Source organism: Barbatula barbatula (assembly GCF_947034865.1).
Source record: "Barbatula barbatula genome assembly, chromosome: 11".
Lineage (NCBI taxonomy): Eukaryota > Metazoa > Chordata > Actinopteri > Cypriniformes > Nemacheilidae > Barbatula > Barbatula barbatula.
This window is the reverse complement of record NC_136774.1, coordinates 21,378,611-21,400,536: the sequence shown is the minus strand read 5'-3', so window position 1 is coordinate 21,400,536 and position 21,926 is coordinate 21,378,611. Positions and strand designations below refer to the sequence as shown.

General features: G+C 38.7%; 1 protein-coding gene across 2 annotated transcripts in view; it reads left to right on the top strand.

The window, feature by feature from the left end:
- The first annotated feature begins 2,479 nt into the window (after positions 1-2,479).
- Positions 2,480-21,926, top strand: part of gripap1 (GRIP1 associated protein 1) — a 35,823-nt gene continuing 16,376 nt past the window's right edge. The window contains exons 1-23 of one of the 2 annotated variants that reach the window (XM_079468248.1): positions 2,496-2,758; positions 3,537-3,603; positions 4,346-4,407; positions 4,912-4,938; positions 5,063-5,170; positions 5,598-5,754; positions 5,878-5,996; positions 6,962-7,010; positions 7,198-7,268; positions 8,037-8,084; positions 8,229-8,260; positions 8,963-9,010; positions 9,885-9,984; positions 10,249-10,326; positions 12,095-12,187; positions 13,066-13,200; positions 13,649-13,744; positions 14,582-14,794; positions 15,049-15,162; positions 15,384-15,461; positions 16,332-16,427; positions 17,331-17,387; positions 18,436-18,535. In XM_079468248.1, coding sequence (XP_079324374.1) covers positions 2,717-2,758; positions 3,537-3,603; positions 4,346-4,407; positions 4,912-4,938; positions 5,063-5,170; positions 5,598-5,754; positions 5,878-5,996; positions 6,962-7,010; positions 7,198-7,268; positions 8,037-8,084; positions 8,229-8,260; positions 8,963-9,010; positions 9,885-9,984; positions 10,249-10,326; positions 12,095-12,187; positions 13,066-13,200; positions 13,649-13,744; positions 14,582-14,794; positions 15,049-15,162; positions 15,384-15,461; positions 16,332-16,427; positions 17,331-17,387; positions 18,436-18,535 — 1,990 coding nt within the window. In that variant the 5' untranslated portion in view covers positions 2,496-2,716. Of the gene's footprint in view, positions 2,759-3,536; positions 3,604-4,345; positions 4,408-4,911; positions 4,939-5,062; positions 5,171-5,597; positions 5,755-5,877; positions 5,997-6,961; positions 7,011-7,197; positions 7,269-8,036; positions 8,085-8,228; positions 8,261-8,962; positions 9,011-9,884; positions 9,985-10,248; positions 10,327-12,094; positions 12,188-13,065; positions 13,201-13,648; positions 13,745-14,581; positions 14,795-15,048; positions 15,163-15,383; positions 15,462-16,331; positions 16,428-17,330; positions 17,388-18,435; positions 18,536-21,926 lie in introns of both variants that reach the window. The other variant, XM_079468249.1, reaches the window with a different exon arrangement.

Genomic DNA, 21,926 nt, shown 5'->3' with positions numbered 1-21,926 from the left:
ATGAGACACTGGCAACATTCTCCTGATTGAGAAAAGAGGAAGCTGGGAGTTTCAATCTGAGCCTTCTACTGGTTTGACAAACCCCAATGGGCAGAAGGAGGACTGTACGGTCTGTCCTGTCAGGATGAGGACGTGATGACGTGACGTTGTTCTCCTTCATCCAAGCTGGAGGCAAAACGATCAAGTCTACCTTTTGAGGTGAAAACCACAAACTTAATTAAGAAGTTGATAGTTTCTTGACCAAAAAGGTTCCTGCAGCAAATAGCCGTGTAGACAGAAAAAATGGTCTAACAGAACCTGATTCATCTCAAAAGATGTGAAGCAATGAGACATAATAGCAAGTAATCCTGAGTTTTGTCATTCTCTTTCAGATGAGGGAACTATTGAATGATCTTCCTCCAGAAGGGACCGTAGGTGTTCGTATATGTATCCGCCCACCGGCAATCCGAACAGCAGCTCCAGAGCGAGCTGCTCCATGTTTGCCATCAAATCGTCAGCCTGCTTACCCAGGCCTGCATAAACCGCATCTTTGAACACAGCAAGAACTACGACCAGCGACAACCAACTATCCCATCACAACACAATTTGTCAGTTTTAAAGTTCATCCTTTTCTAAAATGGGCTGCAAATGACGTTCAATGTTTTCTTTGAAGTCTTGGAATTAACCAAGTTAATACATATAAAAACATAAAAAGCATTACACTTAAAAAAAGCACTACACTAAGACTGTTGAATCTTTAGTCATTTGGCTCATTCAAAGCCCCTTTAGTTCTTGTTTATCTGAATCAGTGATTCCTTTGCCATCAAAGACACCAGATGGGACTCTAATTCCTGACAAATGATGGCCTATTAGCCAGGATTTCCACATTCTGTGAAAGATTAAACCACAGTGCCATGAATTCTGCAACAGTAAGCGCTTGATTCGGCTAATCGCATGCCTGGAATATTTGCAAGATGTGAGGTCACTTATACGGATTAATATAAGCAAATGAACCCAACTAACTGATCAGATCAAAGCGATCTGATGAACCATCGAGCCATGTAATGTGTGAAAGAAGCCTTTGGTGAGCTGCAAGTCTATTTTAAGGACGACTGAAACAGCGCGGCGTGTTTATACAGGTTGGGTTCGCACTTACTATGTTTACACAGATGTAAGATGTGCATCGAGGTTGCAACCTGCTGTTATATTCAATGATGTAGAATGCAAGTAGGCTAAATGATGCTTTTCTCTGACACTTTGTTCAGTCCAGAGATGGAGATGCCGTACAGAAGCCAGGAGGAGAGGATCTTCTGGATCTGTTTTGATACATGCACAGGCGGATTCACAGTGTTTCACGGCCCATGAAACTAATTTACCATTCAACAGACAGAGAAACTGTGTTGACGTGGGAGTGTGCAATACAGACTATTTCAGTAGTTCATGAAAAGTAAATAAATAAGAGGAATGTCCCTTTACCTGTCCCCTGCCAAAATACTCCACCACCCCTCAAAGAGACAGTAGCTCACTGCCTTTATTATAGCCAACTGTAATCATAATATAATAAATATACAGTACATGGGCACAAACCCAGTGACTGTTTCAGTTCCATGTCGGGTGGGTTTGTGTCCTTATTTATCCTCTATGCTTGTGTTAGAGGAATTATGAGCTGACATGCAAATACCATTGTTTGAGAAAGTCATGTGTGAAAGTATTTGCTTTCCAGCTAAAGCAAATAACACGTAAAGATATATTCATACAGACATTTTTGTTCAGAGCATAGAACTCACAAATGTTAATATATTAATTTTGAGACAAAGAAAGCAAGAACATAGGGTAGTAGGCTAAACCATACTGAGGAAATACTGTGTTTATGGTAGAGTGAATTCGTAATGTGACATCTAAAGTTGATGTTTAATCTAACCATACAGTAAAAATGACTGCCTTAAAAAGATTAAATTCAGAATAAAATGTGTTTACTTCTTCAAGTTCCTACCAAACGCAAGAAAGTCAGACACTTTCATCCACAGAAGGGTCTTACAGGACACCAGATTAGTGCTTTACAGGACCACTGTGCTTATTTGTAGCGTAGCCGTAGCAGGATTTAAACATACAGTTTTCAACTACATTCCCATTGCATATTAAACAAATCCATCAAGTCTGCTGTATAACATCATTCAAATGGTTTCTTGTAAACTGCTGCATTTTTAATCGTTTCACCACAATAACACATTACACGTTGCCATACATCAGGAATGCTTAATATGTAAAACAGCAAAATATTAACCAGAAATATGTCATTTCAGAAATCCATCTCACTTAGCTCAAAATAAAGCAATGAATGTCTAATATCCAATAACAAATGATACATAACTATGTCTGTAATTATTAAAACGATTATGGAATTTACAAAGGCATCAAAAAAAGCATTTTACAGCATACATAAGCTGTCTGGCTGACCGGCTTACTACAATTTATACCTCATGGCCCGTATCACATGGCCAAGCAATACACGCCGCACTGCGCAGTGTCAGCGCGCCACCTGCAGGACAGGTGCACACATGAACGCGCTCCTGTCAACAAACCAAGACGTCGAGATGGGAAGTCAGGCAGCTGTAGCTTCAGTCTTCATTTTATCACAATGACACCTCTTGACACGCAGAGCTGTCAGAAAATACACTAATACTACACGGAGAGCGTGTTCATTTCGTCAGTCGGTGTTTTGCTGCGGGTGAAGAAGATGGCGCAAGCGTTATCTGAGGAGGAGTTTCATCGTATGCAGGTGCAAACGGCGTCATTTACGTGTTTTATGTTACTTATCATACAGATATGAGATTGTCAATGTGTTTAACGATCATTCTGCTTGTATATGTGTGTTCGCTTAGGGCTTGTAAGATGTGGATGGTCAGCTTAGCGGATAGATGCCCTGTTAGCTTTAGCCGCTAGCACGCCCAGCTGACTGTTTTCTTGACAGGAAAATGTACTTTATGGACGTTTTGGATGTCATTAATGAATGGAATAGTTTGGTTGACGAGGCGACCGCGTTGAGACGTGACATTGAGGGGTGTGTGATGTGTCATGTAGAGATGCGTGTTAGCCTGCTAGCGTGCTAATGTATCATTACTGACCATTAGCAGCGTTAGCTAAAAGCTGTTATATCTCTTTTTATGGGCCACCAAGTGACCGTTTTGGTCACATGTGATTACTTTTAAACACTTTTCTGTCAGTAAAATAACATTATTGTGTTCAGTCTTTTACATTTTTGCACTAGCATCATCTTGTTTACATCCAGTTTCATCTAATGTTCAGTTCCATAGCAACCAGACATAAGTACATGTTTCCATTACGTAAATGAATCATTTCTAGGTTGAAAATTACAATATTAAATGAATATGTTAAATGAATGTATTACTTGAACAGATACAGGGCTTGACCTTTTGTTTTGTTTGTGATGATGTGTAATATTCCTTTTAACGGATTTCCATCGCCTTACAGCATCTTATAATGAACATGTACAGTATAGTGATTTGTTAAATCTGTCTTTCGACATGTTTTCTCAGGCTCAACTCTTGGAGTTGAGAACACAAAACTACCAGTTATCCGATGAGCTGCGGAAAAATACTGCGGGTGAGGAAAGACCATAAACCCCAAACCTTTTTACTTATTCAAGACACTCAGACACAGAGTTTATTTGCTCAACAGACTGTAATTGACTTCTTTATAACCACATGTTAGATCATTGCTGTCACGTGTTTTGCCAAAGCAATGCACAGACGTCATTGTGGGGGGTGAAGGCTGTTGTTTACAAAACATGCCATCTGTTTATTAGCTGCTTATGTTTATTTGTCAGGTCTGCAGACGTGGTAAATTAATGTAAAACGTTACGTATAGTCCGTTAGTAAAGGCAGAATATTTTAATCAGGATCCTGTATCGCCTGATACGTCTTTGTATAATTATGTGTTGACATTATCTTGCTTGCTACACAGTCGCTTGCCAAAATAGGTGCATCTTAAATATTGATTTTAATTAAAGTAATTGTATCATGAGGGAATAAAGAGCGGGTGAGTTTTGGTTTTCTGGGAAAATCTTGTGGTTATAATATAAATTATTTTGACAACAGAGTGCAATTATTGAACAAAGTACATATTTCTTTATTAAAGTTATACTGTATTTTTTTAGTTAAAGGTGGGTGTCCGATTTCCAAATTACACTTGTTTAGACAAATTTGTAGCCAAGCAGCTGTAAGTTGTACAGTGGACAGGATAAATATTAGTCGAGCGCTGATGAAAGTGAAAGATGGGGGTTGGGGTGTGTTTGTTTTGGTTACGGCTAAGAGACATCCTTTAAACGTTATATTCTGTGTTCTAGAGCTAAACAGTGTTCGTCAGAAGATCTCGACTTTGGAGAAAGACTATGTCAAAGCACAGAAGGTAAAGTATGCTTAGATTTTCCAGCTATCCGATTTCATGAGATCACGGCCTGGCTTTGCTGCTGGCCTCTGTTTAAATGTATGGCCTTGGGGATGTGCCGTATGTGCGCTTTTCTCATATTTTTTTTCAATGGGCTCTTAGCAATTGACTGTGCAGGTTTATTTCAGTTTGCCCTTGTTTTTCTATTTCACACTTTTACATTGAGTGCTGTTACACAGAGAGTCTTGCGTTCGAGAGTTTCTGTGGGATTAGGTAGTGCGGTGTGTTAGCAACGCCATGGTCACAGATTTGAGACCTCAATACAGACATACTTTACATTTTGTGAAGTTCCACACTTTAACATCGCTATGGTATCTCCTCTAAAGTGCAAGTGGTCAATAAAAAAACGGAGAAGTTGCATCTATCATTGGATTTTCTGTGTCTTCTGCCTCCTAGCAGTATTTGGTTATTGCATTTAAATTGTGATTGATTTGATTGTAAGTTATGTATTTTCTTTACCCCCAGGCATTGAATAAAAGCAAGAAAGCACAGGTGAGTTTTTCTGCTGATTAAAATATTTGATTTGGGATTTCAGTGGGTCTGAATGTGGGATATCAAAAGAAGTATGGTAGGATGTATATGCCTGTTGTATATTGATCTTTCTGTGTCTGTTAAGGAGGTAGATGCCTTACTCAGTGAGAACAAGATGCTTCAGGGCAAGTTACACAGTCAGGAAGATGATTTTAGACTGCAAAACAGCACCCTAATGCAAGAGCTGTCCAAGGTGCTGAACACCCACCCACCACACACACCCCACACAACATACACACCTCGATTTTGGTCTTCACAGTGACAAGGGTCCCCACGAGTTGGTGTGCAATCAGGTTTTGGTCCCACTAACATATAAAAAACAAGTCACACACACAGAGGTGATAAAATGTTGTAAAAGAATGCTCCAAGTTTATTGGAAATTAAAACCAATGCGAAAATAATTTGTTTGCAAACACATTCTGACCTTGTTTGTCCAAAGTTCTTTCCTTCATTTTTTGATAACCACATAAAGCTGGTGAATCTTGTAAATAGCATTTAATGGGTAAGGAATTCCACAAAGAGTCTTTATATAAAAAATATACATCCTCTTGAATAACACCTGTAAAGCGTAACCAGGAGTTAATCAGCCTTTTCTAATCGGTTACCATGTTTCGTTTTAGTTATGTTCCCAGATCGAGCAGTTAGAGTTAGAAAATGGAGGATTGAGGGAGGGTCAAGGTCTGGAAAGATCTGTCTCTAGCCCCACCTCTGCTCCAGTGGATGCTGAGCTCCTGCGGCTCCAGGCTGAAAACTCCGCCCTGCAGAAGAAATTAACAGGTACGACAAGCTCATCCCTGTCAGGCATACATTCTTCAACCTGTTATTTAATTCATTTGCAATAACGTTTGCATGAGAAGCCTGAAGAGGCATTGATATAGTATTCTGTATGTATGTATGAAGCTCTTCAAGAACGCTTGGATGTCGTCATCGATGGAGCCGCCAACTCTAACGGTGTCCATTCAGATGCCAGCGGTCATACTGAGATCTCCGCTGTCCCAGGCAGTGATGAACCAGACCAGGTAACGGATCACGGGTATGAGTTGCGTAACACATTCACCACATGCACATTCAAGACCTTTAGACTTTTCCGACATATTTTCTGATATGATCATTTACCTGGAACATTATCCAAAAGGACAGTTTTGTGAAGGCTATGATAATTCTTCGCAGTAAAGTTCAATGCAGTTGAATCTTCGGCCGTTTTGTCTTATCTTACTGCTCTATTAGGATTGCATGAACCATGATGTTTGCTATGTAAATATTTGCTTTTCAGCTTGCCATAAAGCTGTTTTCTAAACTGGCTTGTAGTTTCCTAAAGATAAGAGCTTTGATAGTAGTTTGAGGATAGTGTTGATTCTACTCTCTTCTGTTGGAGTTCTTGGAGGTCATTTTTAATGCAGAGGCCACAGATGTTTTGTAAACTATGGGCAGACACAGCAGATACGCCACCATCAGCCTTTTTTGTGGCAACACTCCAGGAAATATAAAGGCAATGTTAGGACAGCTAACCAGTGAGCAGGGTCTGTGTTAGCATTAGCAACTGAAGAGCAATGATAAGTTTGACAACATAAAATAGTTGTAAACGGGGCATTTTAATTGGAATAATGTAATGCATTTCCAAGTGAAACTGAATATCCAGATGTAAAATAGGTATATGAGACGGGTCACGATTTTACCAGGATTTGATTGGATAGTGTTAATTTAGGCTGTAATGTTACTGCTTTATAATTTTGATTCTATTTCATTTAAATGAAATTGAACAATAAGCCCAAGTACATTTACGAAGAGCCTGAATATTGTCAGTTGTCTTCATTGCTAATACCATGTTAAATCAAACCTTTGTAAAAAGGGCAAAGATTAAAATAAATATATAGGGTTATAATAAATCCACTGCCCATTTAAATGTTTTGCCTGTTTATAGGAACATTGATTGCTCACTCTCTCTAAGTCTGTTGAGTGTTTTATGTCCTCCTGTCTTCTGCAGGCTGAAGTGCAGAATGTGAAAGAAGAACAGCGAGATAATGATCGGAGCGGTGAGTACTTTCTTTGTGGCAAAGTTTTAAAGTTGTGACATCATCAAACTCACAGAAATGACATTCGAGAAAACCCGCTGAAGGTTGTACTTTGGTTCTCTGAATAGCAGCACTTGTCATGACAGAACGTCATTTAAACACAGCCATGAGTGAAATGTGCGTAATATGTATTTATGTTGACTTTCAGAGGTGGAGTTGAAGCTCCAGACAGAGATGGAGGAGAAATGCTTACTGAGAGAGCAGCTCCAAACACTGGAGGTAAATTAGTGTTACCCTCTAAATACCCCGGCCTGCAGGAAACACACAAAAGGGCGTTTTAGAAACACCAGTGTTCAGATTGCTGATGAGTGTTTGTGTGATTTTACGCTTGCTGAGGCTGTTTTGGATATTCATTCTCACCTTGCACCAGAAAGAAACATTCACATCTATAATATTTTCAGCCGTGGAAAACATTAAGAGACCATTAAACATTTTAATTGAATCAGCATTTCTAGATGTATTATGTCCATTTCAGTCGAATTTCAAGAAAATCAAACCTCGGGAGAGACAAAGTCATCCAATAGCAATCTGACAGCACGACAAGACACATAAAAAAACATTTTGAACTTTTCCTCAATACATGTACAGATGTTACTGTTGTGTTGCTTAAATGTGAATGTGAAAATTAATATGATTTCAGGTCTGATAAAATACAGAACATATTTACTGTTATTTTGACCTGTTTCTCCAGAAATTTTCTGCAAATATAAACAATATTTTTACTTAAAATTTGGGAGAAAATTGTTAGTTGTTCAAAGAATGAAACCCATGGCTGTGTATACATTTTTTTCCTTGCTTTTAGTTGCATTTTTTGTTTAAGTTTTAAGTTTGTTTACCTAGTCATAATTATAGTAAAACTAGTTTTAAAATGTTATCATTTATATATTGCTGAATTTAATATTACACATTCTATTATTTGGATATGTCGTTTTTTAAAGGGCCTCAACCCAAATCTTGTCATTAACAATGATTTTCCTGGCTTTTCAGACATGTAAACAGACAGAAATGGCAAAACTACAAGAAGAAAATGCAAAAGTAAGTTTGACGTGTTATTTCTTTCAAAACGCATGCAAGCTTATTGTCTTGTTGTGCATGATTTAACAGTTCATAATGTTTCAATAAAAAATAGCTTGATGGTTATGATTGCTTATTATTCATATGTTTTTGTTTTTTTCATAGTTGACTGACAAATTGAAGAAAAAACAAGAGAGGTAAGTGCTAGTTACTTGGGTGTTCAAAACTCAGCTTTTGTTTCAAAATCTTTGTTCAAAAAACGCTTCGTTGAATTTTTGTTTATTTCGTCTTGCATTTGTTTTGCTGAATCCTACGTAATCAGCAGTGATTTGTTCAGAGAGACAGTGATAAAATGATTTACACACCAGCTGAGATATGGATCAAAGAATCACATTTTCAGGTTGTGCTAATGGTTGGTATTATATTTCAAACACATTACCTCCACAAGAAAAATCACTGTAATTTCTTCCACCAACTCCATTTGATTAGAGTTAATACATTATTGGAGACGCTTTCTTTGGATAAACCTCTCTTAGCCAATCTAAACTCAACTGAAAGGAATTTATTCACCCTCAAGTTTTAAATAAATGAATAAATATTTTGCTCTGATGAACACAGAGAAAGATATTTGGAAGAATTTATAAATATCTTGAACAACTGGAGGGTACGTTAATTTGAGACCGAATTTTTATTTTTGGTGAACTGTCCCATATTGGGTGCCGTGGTAACTCAGCTGGGGCCTGGAGACAGTCCTCGTGACACAGTAAAGATTCTCACGTGAACTCATGTTTGCTCCAGAATGCTGCCTAAGGCTTCTGGTCAACACATAGCTTGTTTTTCCTGATCTGAGATACTGGCTGTTATTTATTACTCTCTTGTCTCTTTATGCTCTCTTTCAGTTTTCAGCGGCTGCAGGTGGAAAAGGAAGCGCTTTACAATGACAGCAGGTGAGAGAAAAACCAGAAGGGTTCAGAAGTGACTACCCTTATCTTTTATTTTCTCCATAGGCATTTAAGAAATATAGGTTACAGTTCTAGGTCTTGAACCAAACCAGCTAGCATTTGATTTCAAGCAATAACTTGTATGAGAATGAAAAAGAACCCACATGTAGAAGGGGTTTTCTTATAAAACAATTGTGTGGTTTCATGCAACAAGGTCCCACAGCTAAATATAGTTTGGTAGCTAGCTAATATTATATAACTAGCCTACAGTTACAAAAAACACCACCACCGTGAGCTTATAAAAAAAAGTACCCTTACATGCTTCCTTTAACGAAATCTGAAGAATTTGACTGGCTTGTGTTTTAAACACACAATACAAAAACACTAGTTCTTTAAGGTCCAGTGTATGAAATTTAGCGGCATCTAGCGGTGAAGTTGCAAATTGCAAGCAACAGCTCACTCCACCTGCCCATTTCGAACACACACGTTTGCGCTTCTTTGCTGCAGGACATAACGTATTTACAAAACACGATCTGTAGAGCAGTTTGTCCATTTAGGTCTAGCTCATTCTAAGGTAATAAAAACATAACGCTTCACTATGTAGGTCTTTATACACATCTGAAGACATATTAATGTATATTGTATTGCATTTCTCTCAAAAATGACACACCAGCCTTAAAATGCTAGTTTTATTTTCTCTGGAACCCTGTTTTTTTTATATTAAATCTTGACATTACAGCATGTGCACGGCACCATACCGTTTATTTCCGTTGATTTTGCACTTTTATTTTGCCAATCATTTAGCAATGCCTGGAAACAGAGCTTCCACACATGAATCATATCAAGACCTTGATGGCATGTGATGTATTTGTTTCCACAGGACTAAAATTGATGAGATCCAGCAGAGGAAAGAGGAGGAGCTGAAATCCATAAACCTTCGCGTGCAAAAACTGCACACAGATTTAATGGCCGCCAACCAGGTGAGATCCGCTGGAGACCACCCTGCCAAATTCCATTCCATTACAGGCCATTTGTTGCAGGTATCGTTGGGCGATCGATGGATGGCCACTGAGGGAATATGATGGTAAACCCCTGAGAGTGCAGTCAGTGCTCAAGGAAGGAACTCTGGGATGTATCTGCAGAGATTAATGGGCCATAGACACTGTACTGCATCCATCACTGTCATACTAAAAATGCATTGAATCTTCCCGGCTGACGGGCGGCTCGCGTGTGTGTGATTTCAGAATGTTGCTGAGCTGAAGGAACAATTGCAGAGTAAACAGAAAGAGCATGAGATGGCCATCCACTTGCTCAAAGATCAGGTAGTCATCTTCCCCTTCCATCTACGCTTCCTTCTCTGCGTTATGTGTGATCTGCAGATATTCTGTATAGAAATAAAGCATACTATACAAACCCTTAATCCCACAGTGCAGTGTGCTTGAATTTGTTCATAAAGTTTTTCATTGCGTACTGCATATATTATTTTAAAGCAGTCGTTTCTAACGTTTCTAGTATACAGTTCTGAGCGCAGCCAAAGATACCTACGGGGAAAATACAGAAGTGGAAGAGCTAGTGAAAAAGTTCATTTCAACTTTAGTTTGATTGTTAAATGTTTATTTCATCACAGATGGTTGTTAGCACATCTCCAGAGAATTCATCCGCCGTTCCACGTCTGTCGGTTCGCTGTGTACTGACAGGCTTCTAAATGAAGCAGACGATTAATCTGCATAGCATTAGTGCTGTAATGATAATAGGTGTAATGGACGAAATTAAAATCTTTGTCTTATTGGTGCACAAATAAAGCACAGGAGGCTCATGTGGGGGTTGCTAGCAGTGTAGAACATAATTACAATTTTATAGTGCTGTATGCTTATAAGATCAAATAGGGAACATTGGAGCGTTCATTTAAATGTAGGATGCTTTTTTAAACTAAAAATGATCATATTCATTTCTATATTTAATAAATAGTCCACACTTCAAGTTTTAGATAATTGTTAATCCACTATAAGTGTATGAGCGTAAATAAAGTGCCTGTCCTTAATTGAAAAGATCCTGAAATATTCTGACTCTCTTTATGATGGGGAATAAAAGATGAAGAATGGTTAATTTTGGGTGAAATATTCCTTTAATATTCAGGAAGCATGCCATTTAACTCATCCGTTTTCCTCCTTATAGCAGACTCTCTCTCTCTCTCTGTCTGGCTTAAAGAGAAGTCTCTGAAGGTTATCAACACCCGGAGCTTGTTTAATGGAGCGTTTAAAAAGATGGTGCTTAAGATCATGTGAATAATGAAGGATTAGTGAGGCTCAGTGCAGGTGGCTTGGGGGGCACACACTGGCCCCTGAGGACTGGTCCTCCTTCATGAGGTCACACATGTTAATTAAGAAGCGAGAGATAAGCTGTTTTGGTGATGTAGAAAAGTGCTTGACTGCATCTCTAAAAACTTCTTCACCGTTTGACTTGAGTTTCTAATTCAGCCTGTTGTCTTCTGTCTTCTTTTGACTTTTTTGGGTTTGTTCCTTTGTTCCCACTAATGCACTCTTCCTGTTTTCATTATCACTCACTTCACATTCCCACGCTGCACACCAACACGTCTGTCTTGATTCAACCCACACATGCCTGCCGTATTTCCTTCTCTTTCCACTCCATACTTTCAATTATTTTTCTTTACTTCATCCTTTCTTTTGTCTGTTCTTTATCATTTCTTTCTTCCTTTCCTTTCATTTGTTTGCTCTTTTTTGTGTCTTTTCTTTCTTTTTGTCCCTTTTCTTTCTTCCTTTTCTGTCTGTTATTTCTTTGTCTTTTTAATTTTTCTCTCCCACTTTAATATATTTTTCTCTCTCTCATTTAATTATTTTTTTTGTTGCTTTGGTTGTTCGTTCTTTTGTTTGATGTTTGTTTGTTTGTTTCCTTTCTTCCTTCAATTTGTCTGTTCTTTTTTTTGTCATTCTTCCTGTCTTTTTCATTCTGTTTACTTATGTCTGGTCTTCTTTTCTTTCTCTATCACTTCCATACTCTCTCTCTCTCTCTCTCTCTCTCTCTCTCTTTCTCTGTCTGTTGCTGTTGGGCGGTGTTTGGGTGGAGCTGCAGGTAGCATGTCAGAGCGCGGTCAGTCAGGAGCAGGTGGAGGGTATGCTGAGTGAGAATGATGCTCTCAGGACAAATCTGGCTGCTCTAGAACAGGTACCTTCCCCTGATATGACATCACAACCTTCATCAGCCCCTGCATCGTCATCATTCTGCGTTAACTTCTTTTTAACATTACATTTCCACTACCCAGATACAGCTCTGGCATTTCAATGCTTCGTTCGTCTCTCATTTGCAGTCCCAACTGTAATCACTCAATATAAATATTTAAATGTATTCAAATAGTTATACATATTAAAATTTCTGCTCCGCATTCAATACAATACAAAATAGTGGAAAAACTCCAAGGCCATATTAATGTTTATTTCGCAATAGTAGACAAACTACTTCAGTGTGTCGACTACGACATTAGCTGTAAGCAGTACTTTAAAACTTACTTAGTTTTATTAAAACATGTCCACTACTTGTGTACTTTAGCAAGCCTGGATATATGCATACACTTTATATTAATGTTGCATGAAAGGTTATATTTAGCTTGAAAGCACTCATGGGTGCATTTATTTTGATATTGAATTCAGCTTTGTGCTGAATTGCACAGCCACCGTTGACAGCCATGCTTAAAGATCGGGAAACACACTCAGTTTCTGCCAATCTCATATTAATCTTGAGTACCTATACAGAAGTATTGCATACATCGTATCTTCGAAGTGTATTACGAAGAGTGATACGTCATACGTCCAACTAGTTTTTTAACAATCTGACCATGTTAAGCAAGTTAACTTTAACCTATACACTGGGGATTTTGGCATACTCAGTTTGTGAACTGATTTCCACATCCCACAAAGTGCAGAAGTAGGCATATTAGGACAGATGGTTTATTTGTCATGTTATCTGTTCACATTTTTTCTCTCATCCAGTAAGACTGAGTTCAGTGTTGTGTGAGTGTTTAACTTTATACCTGTTTTGTTTCTCAGATCCAAACTGTGAAGACTCAGGAACAGAATTTGCTGAGAGAGCAAAACATGGCACTTAACAGCGAGCTTCAGCAGAGACGCACTGAGCAGGAGAGCTTCCTGGCGCAAAGAGATGATCTGAACTCACAGCTACAGGTCAACATTCAGTTTTACTTACAAGCAGTTCTGACACTGTTCTTTATATCCACACAGCCTTGTTTATGTCCACAAATCTCTTTTTATTGAGTTTGAAATCATATTATATGATACTATACGTAGGGGTATCGCTCTTTCTTCAACATAGAAAAGCTGAATTACTTTAGTCGAACAAGTTTTCTAAGTTATCTGTTGTAGATTTCCATTTAAAAGGTCTGGCTCAGACTTCCGATACGCTTGATTCGACTGTCTCCTCTCATTTATCAACATTAAGTAAAGTAACGTAAAACAGATTGATGTTCGCTGGATAAGCGCGAGTCACTTTAAAGTGTTGCTGTGTATGTTGCAGTATAAGTAAATTCTTTAGACGGCTGTGTGTTATAAAAGATGTTGATTTATTTGTTTATGGATTTATGGAGCCATTGATGTTTTTCTCTTCAATGATTAGGAGTCAAACCGAGCAAACAGTCGACTCCTGGAGCAACTCACTGAAGTGGGACTAGATAAAGACAAATTACAGCAGGAGTTAGAAGAAGCCAGAAAGGTGATCACACACACAAGTTTGTTTGGGTATTTTTGTGGGGACTTGCCATAGACCTCTATTGTCTTTAGATTAACCTAATGGGGTTTTCTATCTCCTTACCCTATCTACACAACATAATCCAACCCTTTTTTGTTTGGTTTAATAGGTTAGTAAATGTACATAATTTACCATGTTTATTAATCAGTTTTCCTTAGGGGAACCACTGACCTCAAAATAGTATTTTGCTGATATATGTATAACACACACACACACACACACACACACACACACACACACACACACACACACACACCCTTCTGATGCTTTCTGAATTCAAACAGCAGAAGATCAAGCATTTTAACAATGACATTTTTAGCTTTGACTTTATTTAAGCTCCTGCTGTGAGTCCATCAGTACATATTCTGATCTTTTGACCATCATAAAGACTCTATTAATACAAAAGACACAATCCGATTTACACTTAAATGAGTTCTGGAAGATCACCTGTTTTTTATATTAATGGACTAATATCTTATACTTTTACATCATTTTATTTCTTTTCCTGAAGCCAGTTAAGGTCATTCGCACAAAAAGAGGTCAATTTAGTTTGACACCTTTTCTCTGATCCTTAATATTAAACTTGACCTTTAAATGTTTTTATGCTCATAAAAGACCTCTGTTATTTTGCTCTGCCAAAAAGAAAGTATTTTTCTTAAAGAACACGCAACATGCATATTGAGGCATTGTGACATAGTTTAACAATGGCTGACGGTTTGAAATCGCCAAATTTTCATTGTCAATGAATTATAACCAAACTGATGATTAATCAGAGACATGTGTGTTTCCTTGTTTTTACAGACCGCTGATAAGCGTAAGGTCATGTTGGATGAACTGGCCATCGAGACGGCTCAGGTGAAGTCTCGACACAAAGAGGAGCTCAGCGATGTGCGTCTCCAGCACGAGAAGGAGGTGCTGGGCATCAGGGCGCGCTACGAGAAGGAGCTCCGCGGCCTCCACGAGGACAAGAACCGGACGGAAGAAGAGCTCCGCTCACAGCTGCGGGATGAGAGGGTGAGGAATGCAACCGCAGGACACTGCACACACAAGTCTACATATAACTCCGAGATTAATCGAAATAATTTTCTTTTAAATTCAACATATTCTTCAGAAGCAGCAATTGAAATGTTGTTGGTTCGAACCCCTCAGGATTGATCTTTAAACTACGGCATCGCAAGGCACTTAACCTCAACTTACTCCAGAGTTATTGACAGTGTAATGGGCACTTCAGCAAATAAAAAGCTTTTAAACGTCTTGCTTATTTTCAGGCACGTAACAAAGAGCTGGAGGGACTTCAGCCGTACGTGGAGGAGCTAAAAGCTCAGGTTCAGTCGATGGAGGGAACGAAGGGCTGGTTTGAACGCAGACTCAAGGAAGCAGAGGTACAGTGTGTTATACTGCAGATGTGTGAGGATTGAAACTGATGTTTACATCAGAGAATCAATCTGACCACTTGATGTCAGTGTTGTTTTTTAGGTCTCACAGAACTTCAAAAGTTTGAATGGCTAAACTTAACATGATTTTTGCATGTATAAGAAATGTCTAGCATATCATTGGCATGTCCAAAGTGACAGTTTATGTGGTGGTGTGTGTGTCTGAGCAGGAGACCATGGAGAAGAAAGTTCTGGAGCACGCAGAGGAGATTCAGAGACTGCATAGAGAACACACAGTTCAGCTGGAGGTACACAAACCGCACAACAGGTGTATGACAACACTTGTCTGAATACAGTCGGCTAACAGTATTCGTATTTCAGCAGAGTGTTATCTTCAGCAGATCTTAAGGGCCGGAGTTTATGATGCATGTGTTGTGATACATATTTATAATCTCGCACCGGAGGGTTGTAATGGATCCGTGCTCGACATAAAATCCGGAATAATGTGGTTTCCTGTAGCTCAGTGGTAAGAGCGTTACGTTAACAACGCAAGGTTGTGGGTTCGATCCCAGGGGATTGCAGATACCTATTTAAAATGTATAGGTTAATGCGATGGAAGTCGCTTTGGATAAAGGCGTCTGCCAAATGCCTGAATGTAAATTTAATGTAAATGCAGTAAATATTCAAGTACGTTTAACATTAATAATATGCCATGTCCACGTGAATCTGGGGTCAGAGACGTGGCTCTGCGGGTAGCACATGTACTCCAGGATGTTGGACTCGCGGTTATGTGTGGGCGACATGCATTCGATTTCTGCTCGGGTCAGGTCCTGATCTTCCCGCATGCTTTCTTCTCCATATTCTGGGCTGTCAAAAAGAGGCAAAAATCCATAAAAATAATAAACCGTGTTCAGTGGGCGATCACGAAAGGCAGGATTTGAACACAAACTTGGTTGTTACATCAGCAAGAATGAAAAGTTATTTAAGGATCAGTTATTACATTTTGAAATCATCAAAAGCTAGTTTTTAGGGAGTAAATATGGTTCCATTTTAATTTTGTCGTCTTCAACCCTCTATGGTTTTAGTATTGTAGTATACATATCAGTTAAGTCGCATTTATGTACTGAAAGCAAATCCTTTGAAATAATGAAGAACGTGATTTCGCGTCTTTCATTCAGGCTAAAGCTGGAGAGGTGGATGCAGTCAAACAGCAAGTGACGGAGATGGAGAAGGAAAGAGAAGATCTCAACAACACAATCGGCAAACTAAAACAGGTGTGTGAGCAGAAATGTATCCTCTCTCTGCCGGTTTCCTCGTGGCTCTGCTGGAGCGTCTGGTGCTCAGTGTGATGAGAAAGCATGTGCTTTAAGATGCTAAATAAAGCAGCGTTCAAATGGAGGATATTATGGGGGTGCGATTGTTGGAGCTCACTAGTAATTTCAGATGCAACTCAAGAACGATGCGTGACTCAACAGTGGGATGATGTGATTGTTCTGTTTGTGTGTGTCTGAATTCGTTGCTCATCGGGCATGTAATATTGTTAAGAGCAACAAAGATGGTGTTTCATTTCAAGCAGCTATAAGGGTTTTAGTATATCTGACCTTTTACGTGATGTTACTGGTCTGATCGTTTTCATGTATGAAACCTAACACGAACAACTGTTGATTTAACCTTTTTCTAAAGAAGTTAAATGAAACTTTATTTCAAAGTTATCTTAACTGAAACTAAATGAAAAGGTGTAGGTGGGTTTCTCTTATACCACATTAAAGATGCATTGTTCTGGTACTTAAAAGATCTTATCTATTTACTTAAATAATATGACCATGTTCTGTTCCTACGATAACCAATCTGAAACTAAAAATATAGACCACTTTCCAAGATGTAAACACTGGTCCAGTAGCAGTTCCGGTTTTATTTTTTATTTATTCATTTTGTTTATCTTACTTTTATAATTTGTTTTTACATTTTAAATTGGTTATGTATGTTCTGTTGATTGTATTTTGTTCAAAAGTTTGTGTAGTGTTAAAGAACTGAAACTGGAGGTTATTCTGGACCAGCTTTGATCCAACGTTGTTTACGTCATCCACAGAGGTCTACACAGAATAAAACACACGTTGAACTGAACAAAACCTCGAGACAAAAGTAAAGTTGCAGTAACATATCTGTGTGTTTTCCAGGAAATGAAAGACGTAGTGGATGGACAGAGAATCCTGGAGAAAAAAGGCAGTTCGGCGGTAAGGCCATGCAAACTCTTAACAGCTAGGAAAATTGATGAGTCAGGACTTTCCCTCTCTCCATTTCCAGAAAGTGAATTAAAATAGTTTCAGGCGATAGGCAGCACACCTCCTACAGACCTGAAACAAGACCTCCCATCTGCTTTCATCAACGCTCTGTCCTGTACCGTCATCACTGTCAATCTGCTTTGACACTTAATCCATAGTGTGTGTGCGGCTGTTTCCAGCTACAGAAGCTCGATAAATAAAGATTTATTGATGGCAAGTTTATCATTTTGTTTTGGCAACATTTATTAGTCAGGTTATAAATCCTGTCTTCAAGTCCTCTTGGGAAGTTCATAATTCGGACATAATCCTTATGGAAAGTGCTCTCCTGTGGCTCAGTGATTAGAGCATGGCGTTAATAAGGCCAAGGTCATGGGTTTGATCCCAGGGATTGCACATACTTAGAAACAAAAATGTATAGTACAATGCAAGTCGCTTTGGATAAAAAATACCAAATGCATGAATGTAAATGTGAAGGGATTTTTGTGGACATTTAGAGCTGTTTTCACGGTGAAATAACCCTTTACAACCTACTCGTTCAGACAACCCACATCCTAGTCGGTTTTAAAAGTGAGTCTGCACATCCACGAAGCTCATTTCTCGGGAACTTATGTAATGTGTACCTTAAACGCACTGTGAGATGCTAAAAGCACCTGCCGATTGCTTCAAAAGGACCTTTCCATTCCGATGTTCCCACACAAAAACCAGAGGGAAGAGGAAATGTATTTTTGCCACACAAGCCTGCCGTCTTATCATCTGGTTAAATGAGTCATATTTACTGGAAGGCTTTTGTGGCTGTTTTTCATCTACTGTACAAAAAATGCCTGCAAAACTAATTGTAAAGTCAACTTTCAACTACTAAGTCGTTTTCGCAATTACGTCTTGAATTGAGACGCCACCAGCGTGATCCAAATATCATTAAGATCACACGTGAATATGATCATCGCAACGTGACATGGGCTAACAAATGTATATATTTACAAATCCCTCTTGTGTTTCGTAGCTGAAGGACTTGAAAAGGCAACTTCATTTGGAGAGAAAGCGAGCGGATAAACTTCAGGAGCGCCTGCAGGAGATTCTAACCAACACTAAAACCCGCACAGGTAAACTTCTCTTATTACACTTGAGAATTAGTATTAGAAACGTGTCTGTTTTAATGTGGTAGATCAGCGCTTTTAGTTACTGTTACATCACACATGGACAACATCAAACATTTAAAGCAGATATGTAAAAATGCAGAGCTAAGCATAGACACGGAAGCAGATAAAGTCAGTCGCGTCCTGTGATGCGAGACAAAATCTAATAAATTTAAGCTTTTAATAAAACTCAGAAATTATAAGTTGCGATGCTTTGTCAAATACCTCAAACCTGATGTGAACTCAACATAAGACTTCACTTTCTAGTGTTTCTAGGTATTTATGTTCAACGTTGACTCAAAAACGGACACGGAATATCCATTCTTAAAAAGAAGTTCGATGGGACATTTGGTAATTTGCCCCTTCAAATCGGTATCTCCTGTGGGGGCGAACCACACACATAAGCAGCCAAAGGGCAGGGGGCTTAAATATTTCATGGAGCCCCCCTCTAAAAAAAGAGCTACGGATCCATGTATACGTGCATTCGCTCTCTGTAGGGCACTCCTCTTCTGAGCCATTTATAATTCAAACGACTCTAAATGTTTAATGGTTGCTTTACAGAAAGTTTAGAATCAGACATTTTAAAGTAGGAGCTTTATCTTTGTCAAGGTGCCAGAAGGATTTGAAGTACAAACTTACACACACGCATATATCACCTTTGGAACACCATGTGTTTTAACTGAGAGGCTCTTACACGAACAAGAGATGAAAGTCTGCTAAAAAATCTGCTTTCATTTTTGTAATTTTACGTGTTTCAAACATGCATGGGCACCAAAGACACAGAAAAACACATATTTGTGCCAGATGGCTCCTTTCCTATTTCAAAATCTGCAATCTAATCTATATTCAGCATCCTACTTGGACTTTAGCCTCTTATTGGGATAGATCACCCAAAAATGCCAATTCTCTCATCATTTCAAACCTGTATGACTTTCTTACTTCTGCAGAACACAAAAGAAGATATTTTGAGGAATGTTGGTAACCAAACTACACAGGCCCCCGTTGACTTCCATTTGTATGAACACAAAACCACAGAGACATGACTGATAACGCAAACTTTTGAAAACGGGATTCAAAGTGCAGGTTTTTAAAAACCACGGAGTTCTCATTTCCAAGAATGAGAAAACGACACAAGAATGAGAAAACGACACCGTGCGCATGCGTATTAGGTGTGGGGTGTGGTAGGGCTGGGCGATATGGCTTAAAAAAAATCTCCCATTTTTTCACACCAAACCCGATTTTCGATTTTAATCGATTTGTTTTTTCTATTTAAAAACAAACTACAACTGACAAAGAAATTGCTCAAAACAAATGTACTCTTTATTTTGTTCTGATTTTCCTTTATGCAGTTTAATCTAAATTTCCCATTGGGGCATAAGTGTAACAGGAAACAAGCCTTAAAACATGCTTGTAAACGAGATGGCAGGCCCTGCCATTGTAAACAGTGAAAATGTAGCTTATCCTCAAACATACAGTGACACAATGCACCTTTCAAAATAACTTAAAATATAAATAAATAATTTAAGTGTGTGTCCCTTTTTGGTCAAATAAATGTGGCAAAAATGACAAAATTTGATTGTACAAAAATACATACAGCAGTGGTATTCATAAAGTGCAAACAAAACTTTAAACAGTTTTCCCGAATCCCTGAAATTGTAAACAAAATGAAACATCTACATCCATTTCTTTAGATTCAACATTCTTCATTTACAAATTTTTAGCCAGGAAGACAAGCCTGTCTACTACCCCTGGCTTGAGGCATGCCCGGTTACATGTAACAATGTGATGGGGCACTTGTCGCAGAGACAAACAAGTGTTTTTTGGCCTGATTACTGAGCCTTGGGAAGTTTGGTTCGTGACGCTTCCACCACTGAAGTGGATCGGTGTCTGGGTGTGCCGCTACCCTCTCAACAAAATCCATGTCGCAATTAGACGAGAGCCGCTTGCAAGAAGCCCCTCCCATGGCGCGAATTACACGCGTGAATGAAGCGAGTAAACTCAAAATGTTTAAGCGTCCAACTACTCGCGAATAGCGCGTTTTATTCGCGCAACTCGCGTTTTGTGTGAACACTCAGGAGCGTCGGTCGTAGAAGTTAAAGAGAAAACCGATTGTCATTAAAAAAATCGCCCTAAACGTCAAATTCGAGTTAATCGATAAAATCGATTTATCGCCCAGCCCTATGGTGTGGTATGCAATAAATACATCAATGGTGGATTACATGGTTTTTTTTTGCACTGCGCAATAGTTTGTTAACGCTTTTTTAGATATAAAAAATTTTAGATTTAGATTTACTACACCAGTAGTATAACCACCAGCGGAGCCAACATTTTATCTACGGCAAAATCTTAACACTCATTCACGGTGATGAAGGGTTTTTAAAAGGCGCTTTTGGATCAGACCCGGGAGGACGAGTAGAGCTTCAATGGAAGAACCTTTCGAATGTCCAAACTTTTCGCCATCTTGTTTGTTTGTTTATGTGCGCACGCTTCAAGTCACTATGAATGAGGAGAAATGCAGCGCTCTGTATAATGTTCTCTTTAGCGACGGAAGTCTGCCTTCCAATAAACCGTCAATCAATCGTCAGGGATTTTTTCTTTACAAACTGATGTCGTAACACAGCATTTTATCCATTTTTGCGGATCTGTGTAAACGCAGATTGTTTTAATAACGGTGTCGTGTGTACGTGAAACTTTTCAAAACCGCAAAAGAAACACTTTTCAGTTTTTCATCGTGTAAACGTGGCCTAACTTTGTTTCAATCATTTCCCTTTTAGATTGTCTGTCCATCACAGCAGGTTTTAATAGTGATGTTATTCTAAGTAGCCTGTGTTAGAATGCTCTGCTGTAGCGTGTAGTGTGGACTGCTCAGTAGTGTTTACTTGTAATGTATTTGTTGTAGACTGCAAATGCAGTTGCACTGTTATCTGGTTTTAATGGATTGTGTGCAGTAGAAATATCCAAGGTGTAAATTGTATTATTAGGCTGTTTTCGCTCTAGACTCGAGTCTGCTTCAGTTCAGTTCAAGCGATAACCAAATGGTATGAAAGCTATGCAGTCACAGTCACAAAAGCAAACCTTTTGACCAATCATTTCCTTACATGCAAAAAGCATGAAGCAAACTACACTTTCTATTTTAGGGACCTTCTCTCTGTTACCAAGATACAGTTGGAGTTTGGAGCAGCTTTAAAAGTAAAAACAGCTTTTTATACTTTTTCCCCACTTAAATTTAACTTTATACGTTACGTCTCTAAATAACTTGATTTTAGCAACAGAACATACAGAGTGATAACCAACACCACATGGAATCAACAAGCTCAACAGAACCTGCGTGTGTTCATATTTGTTATGAAGATGATTC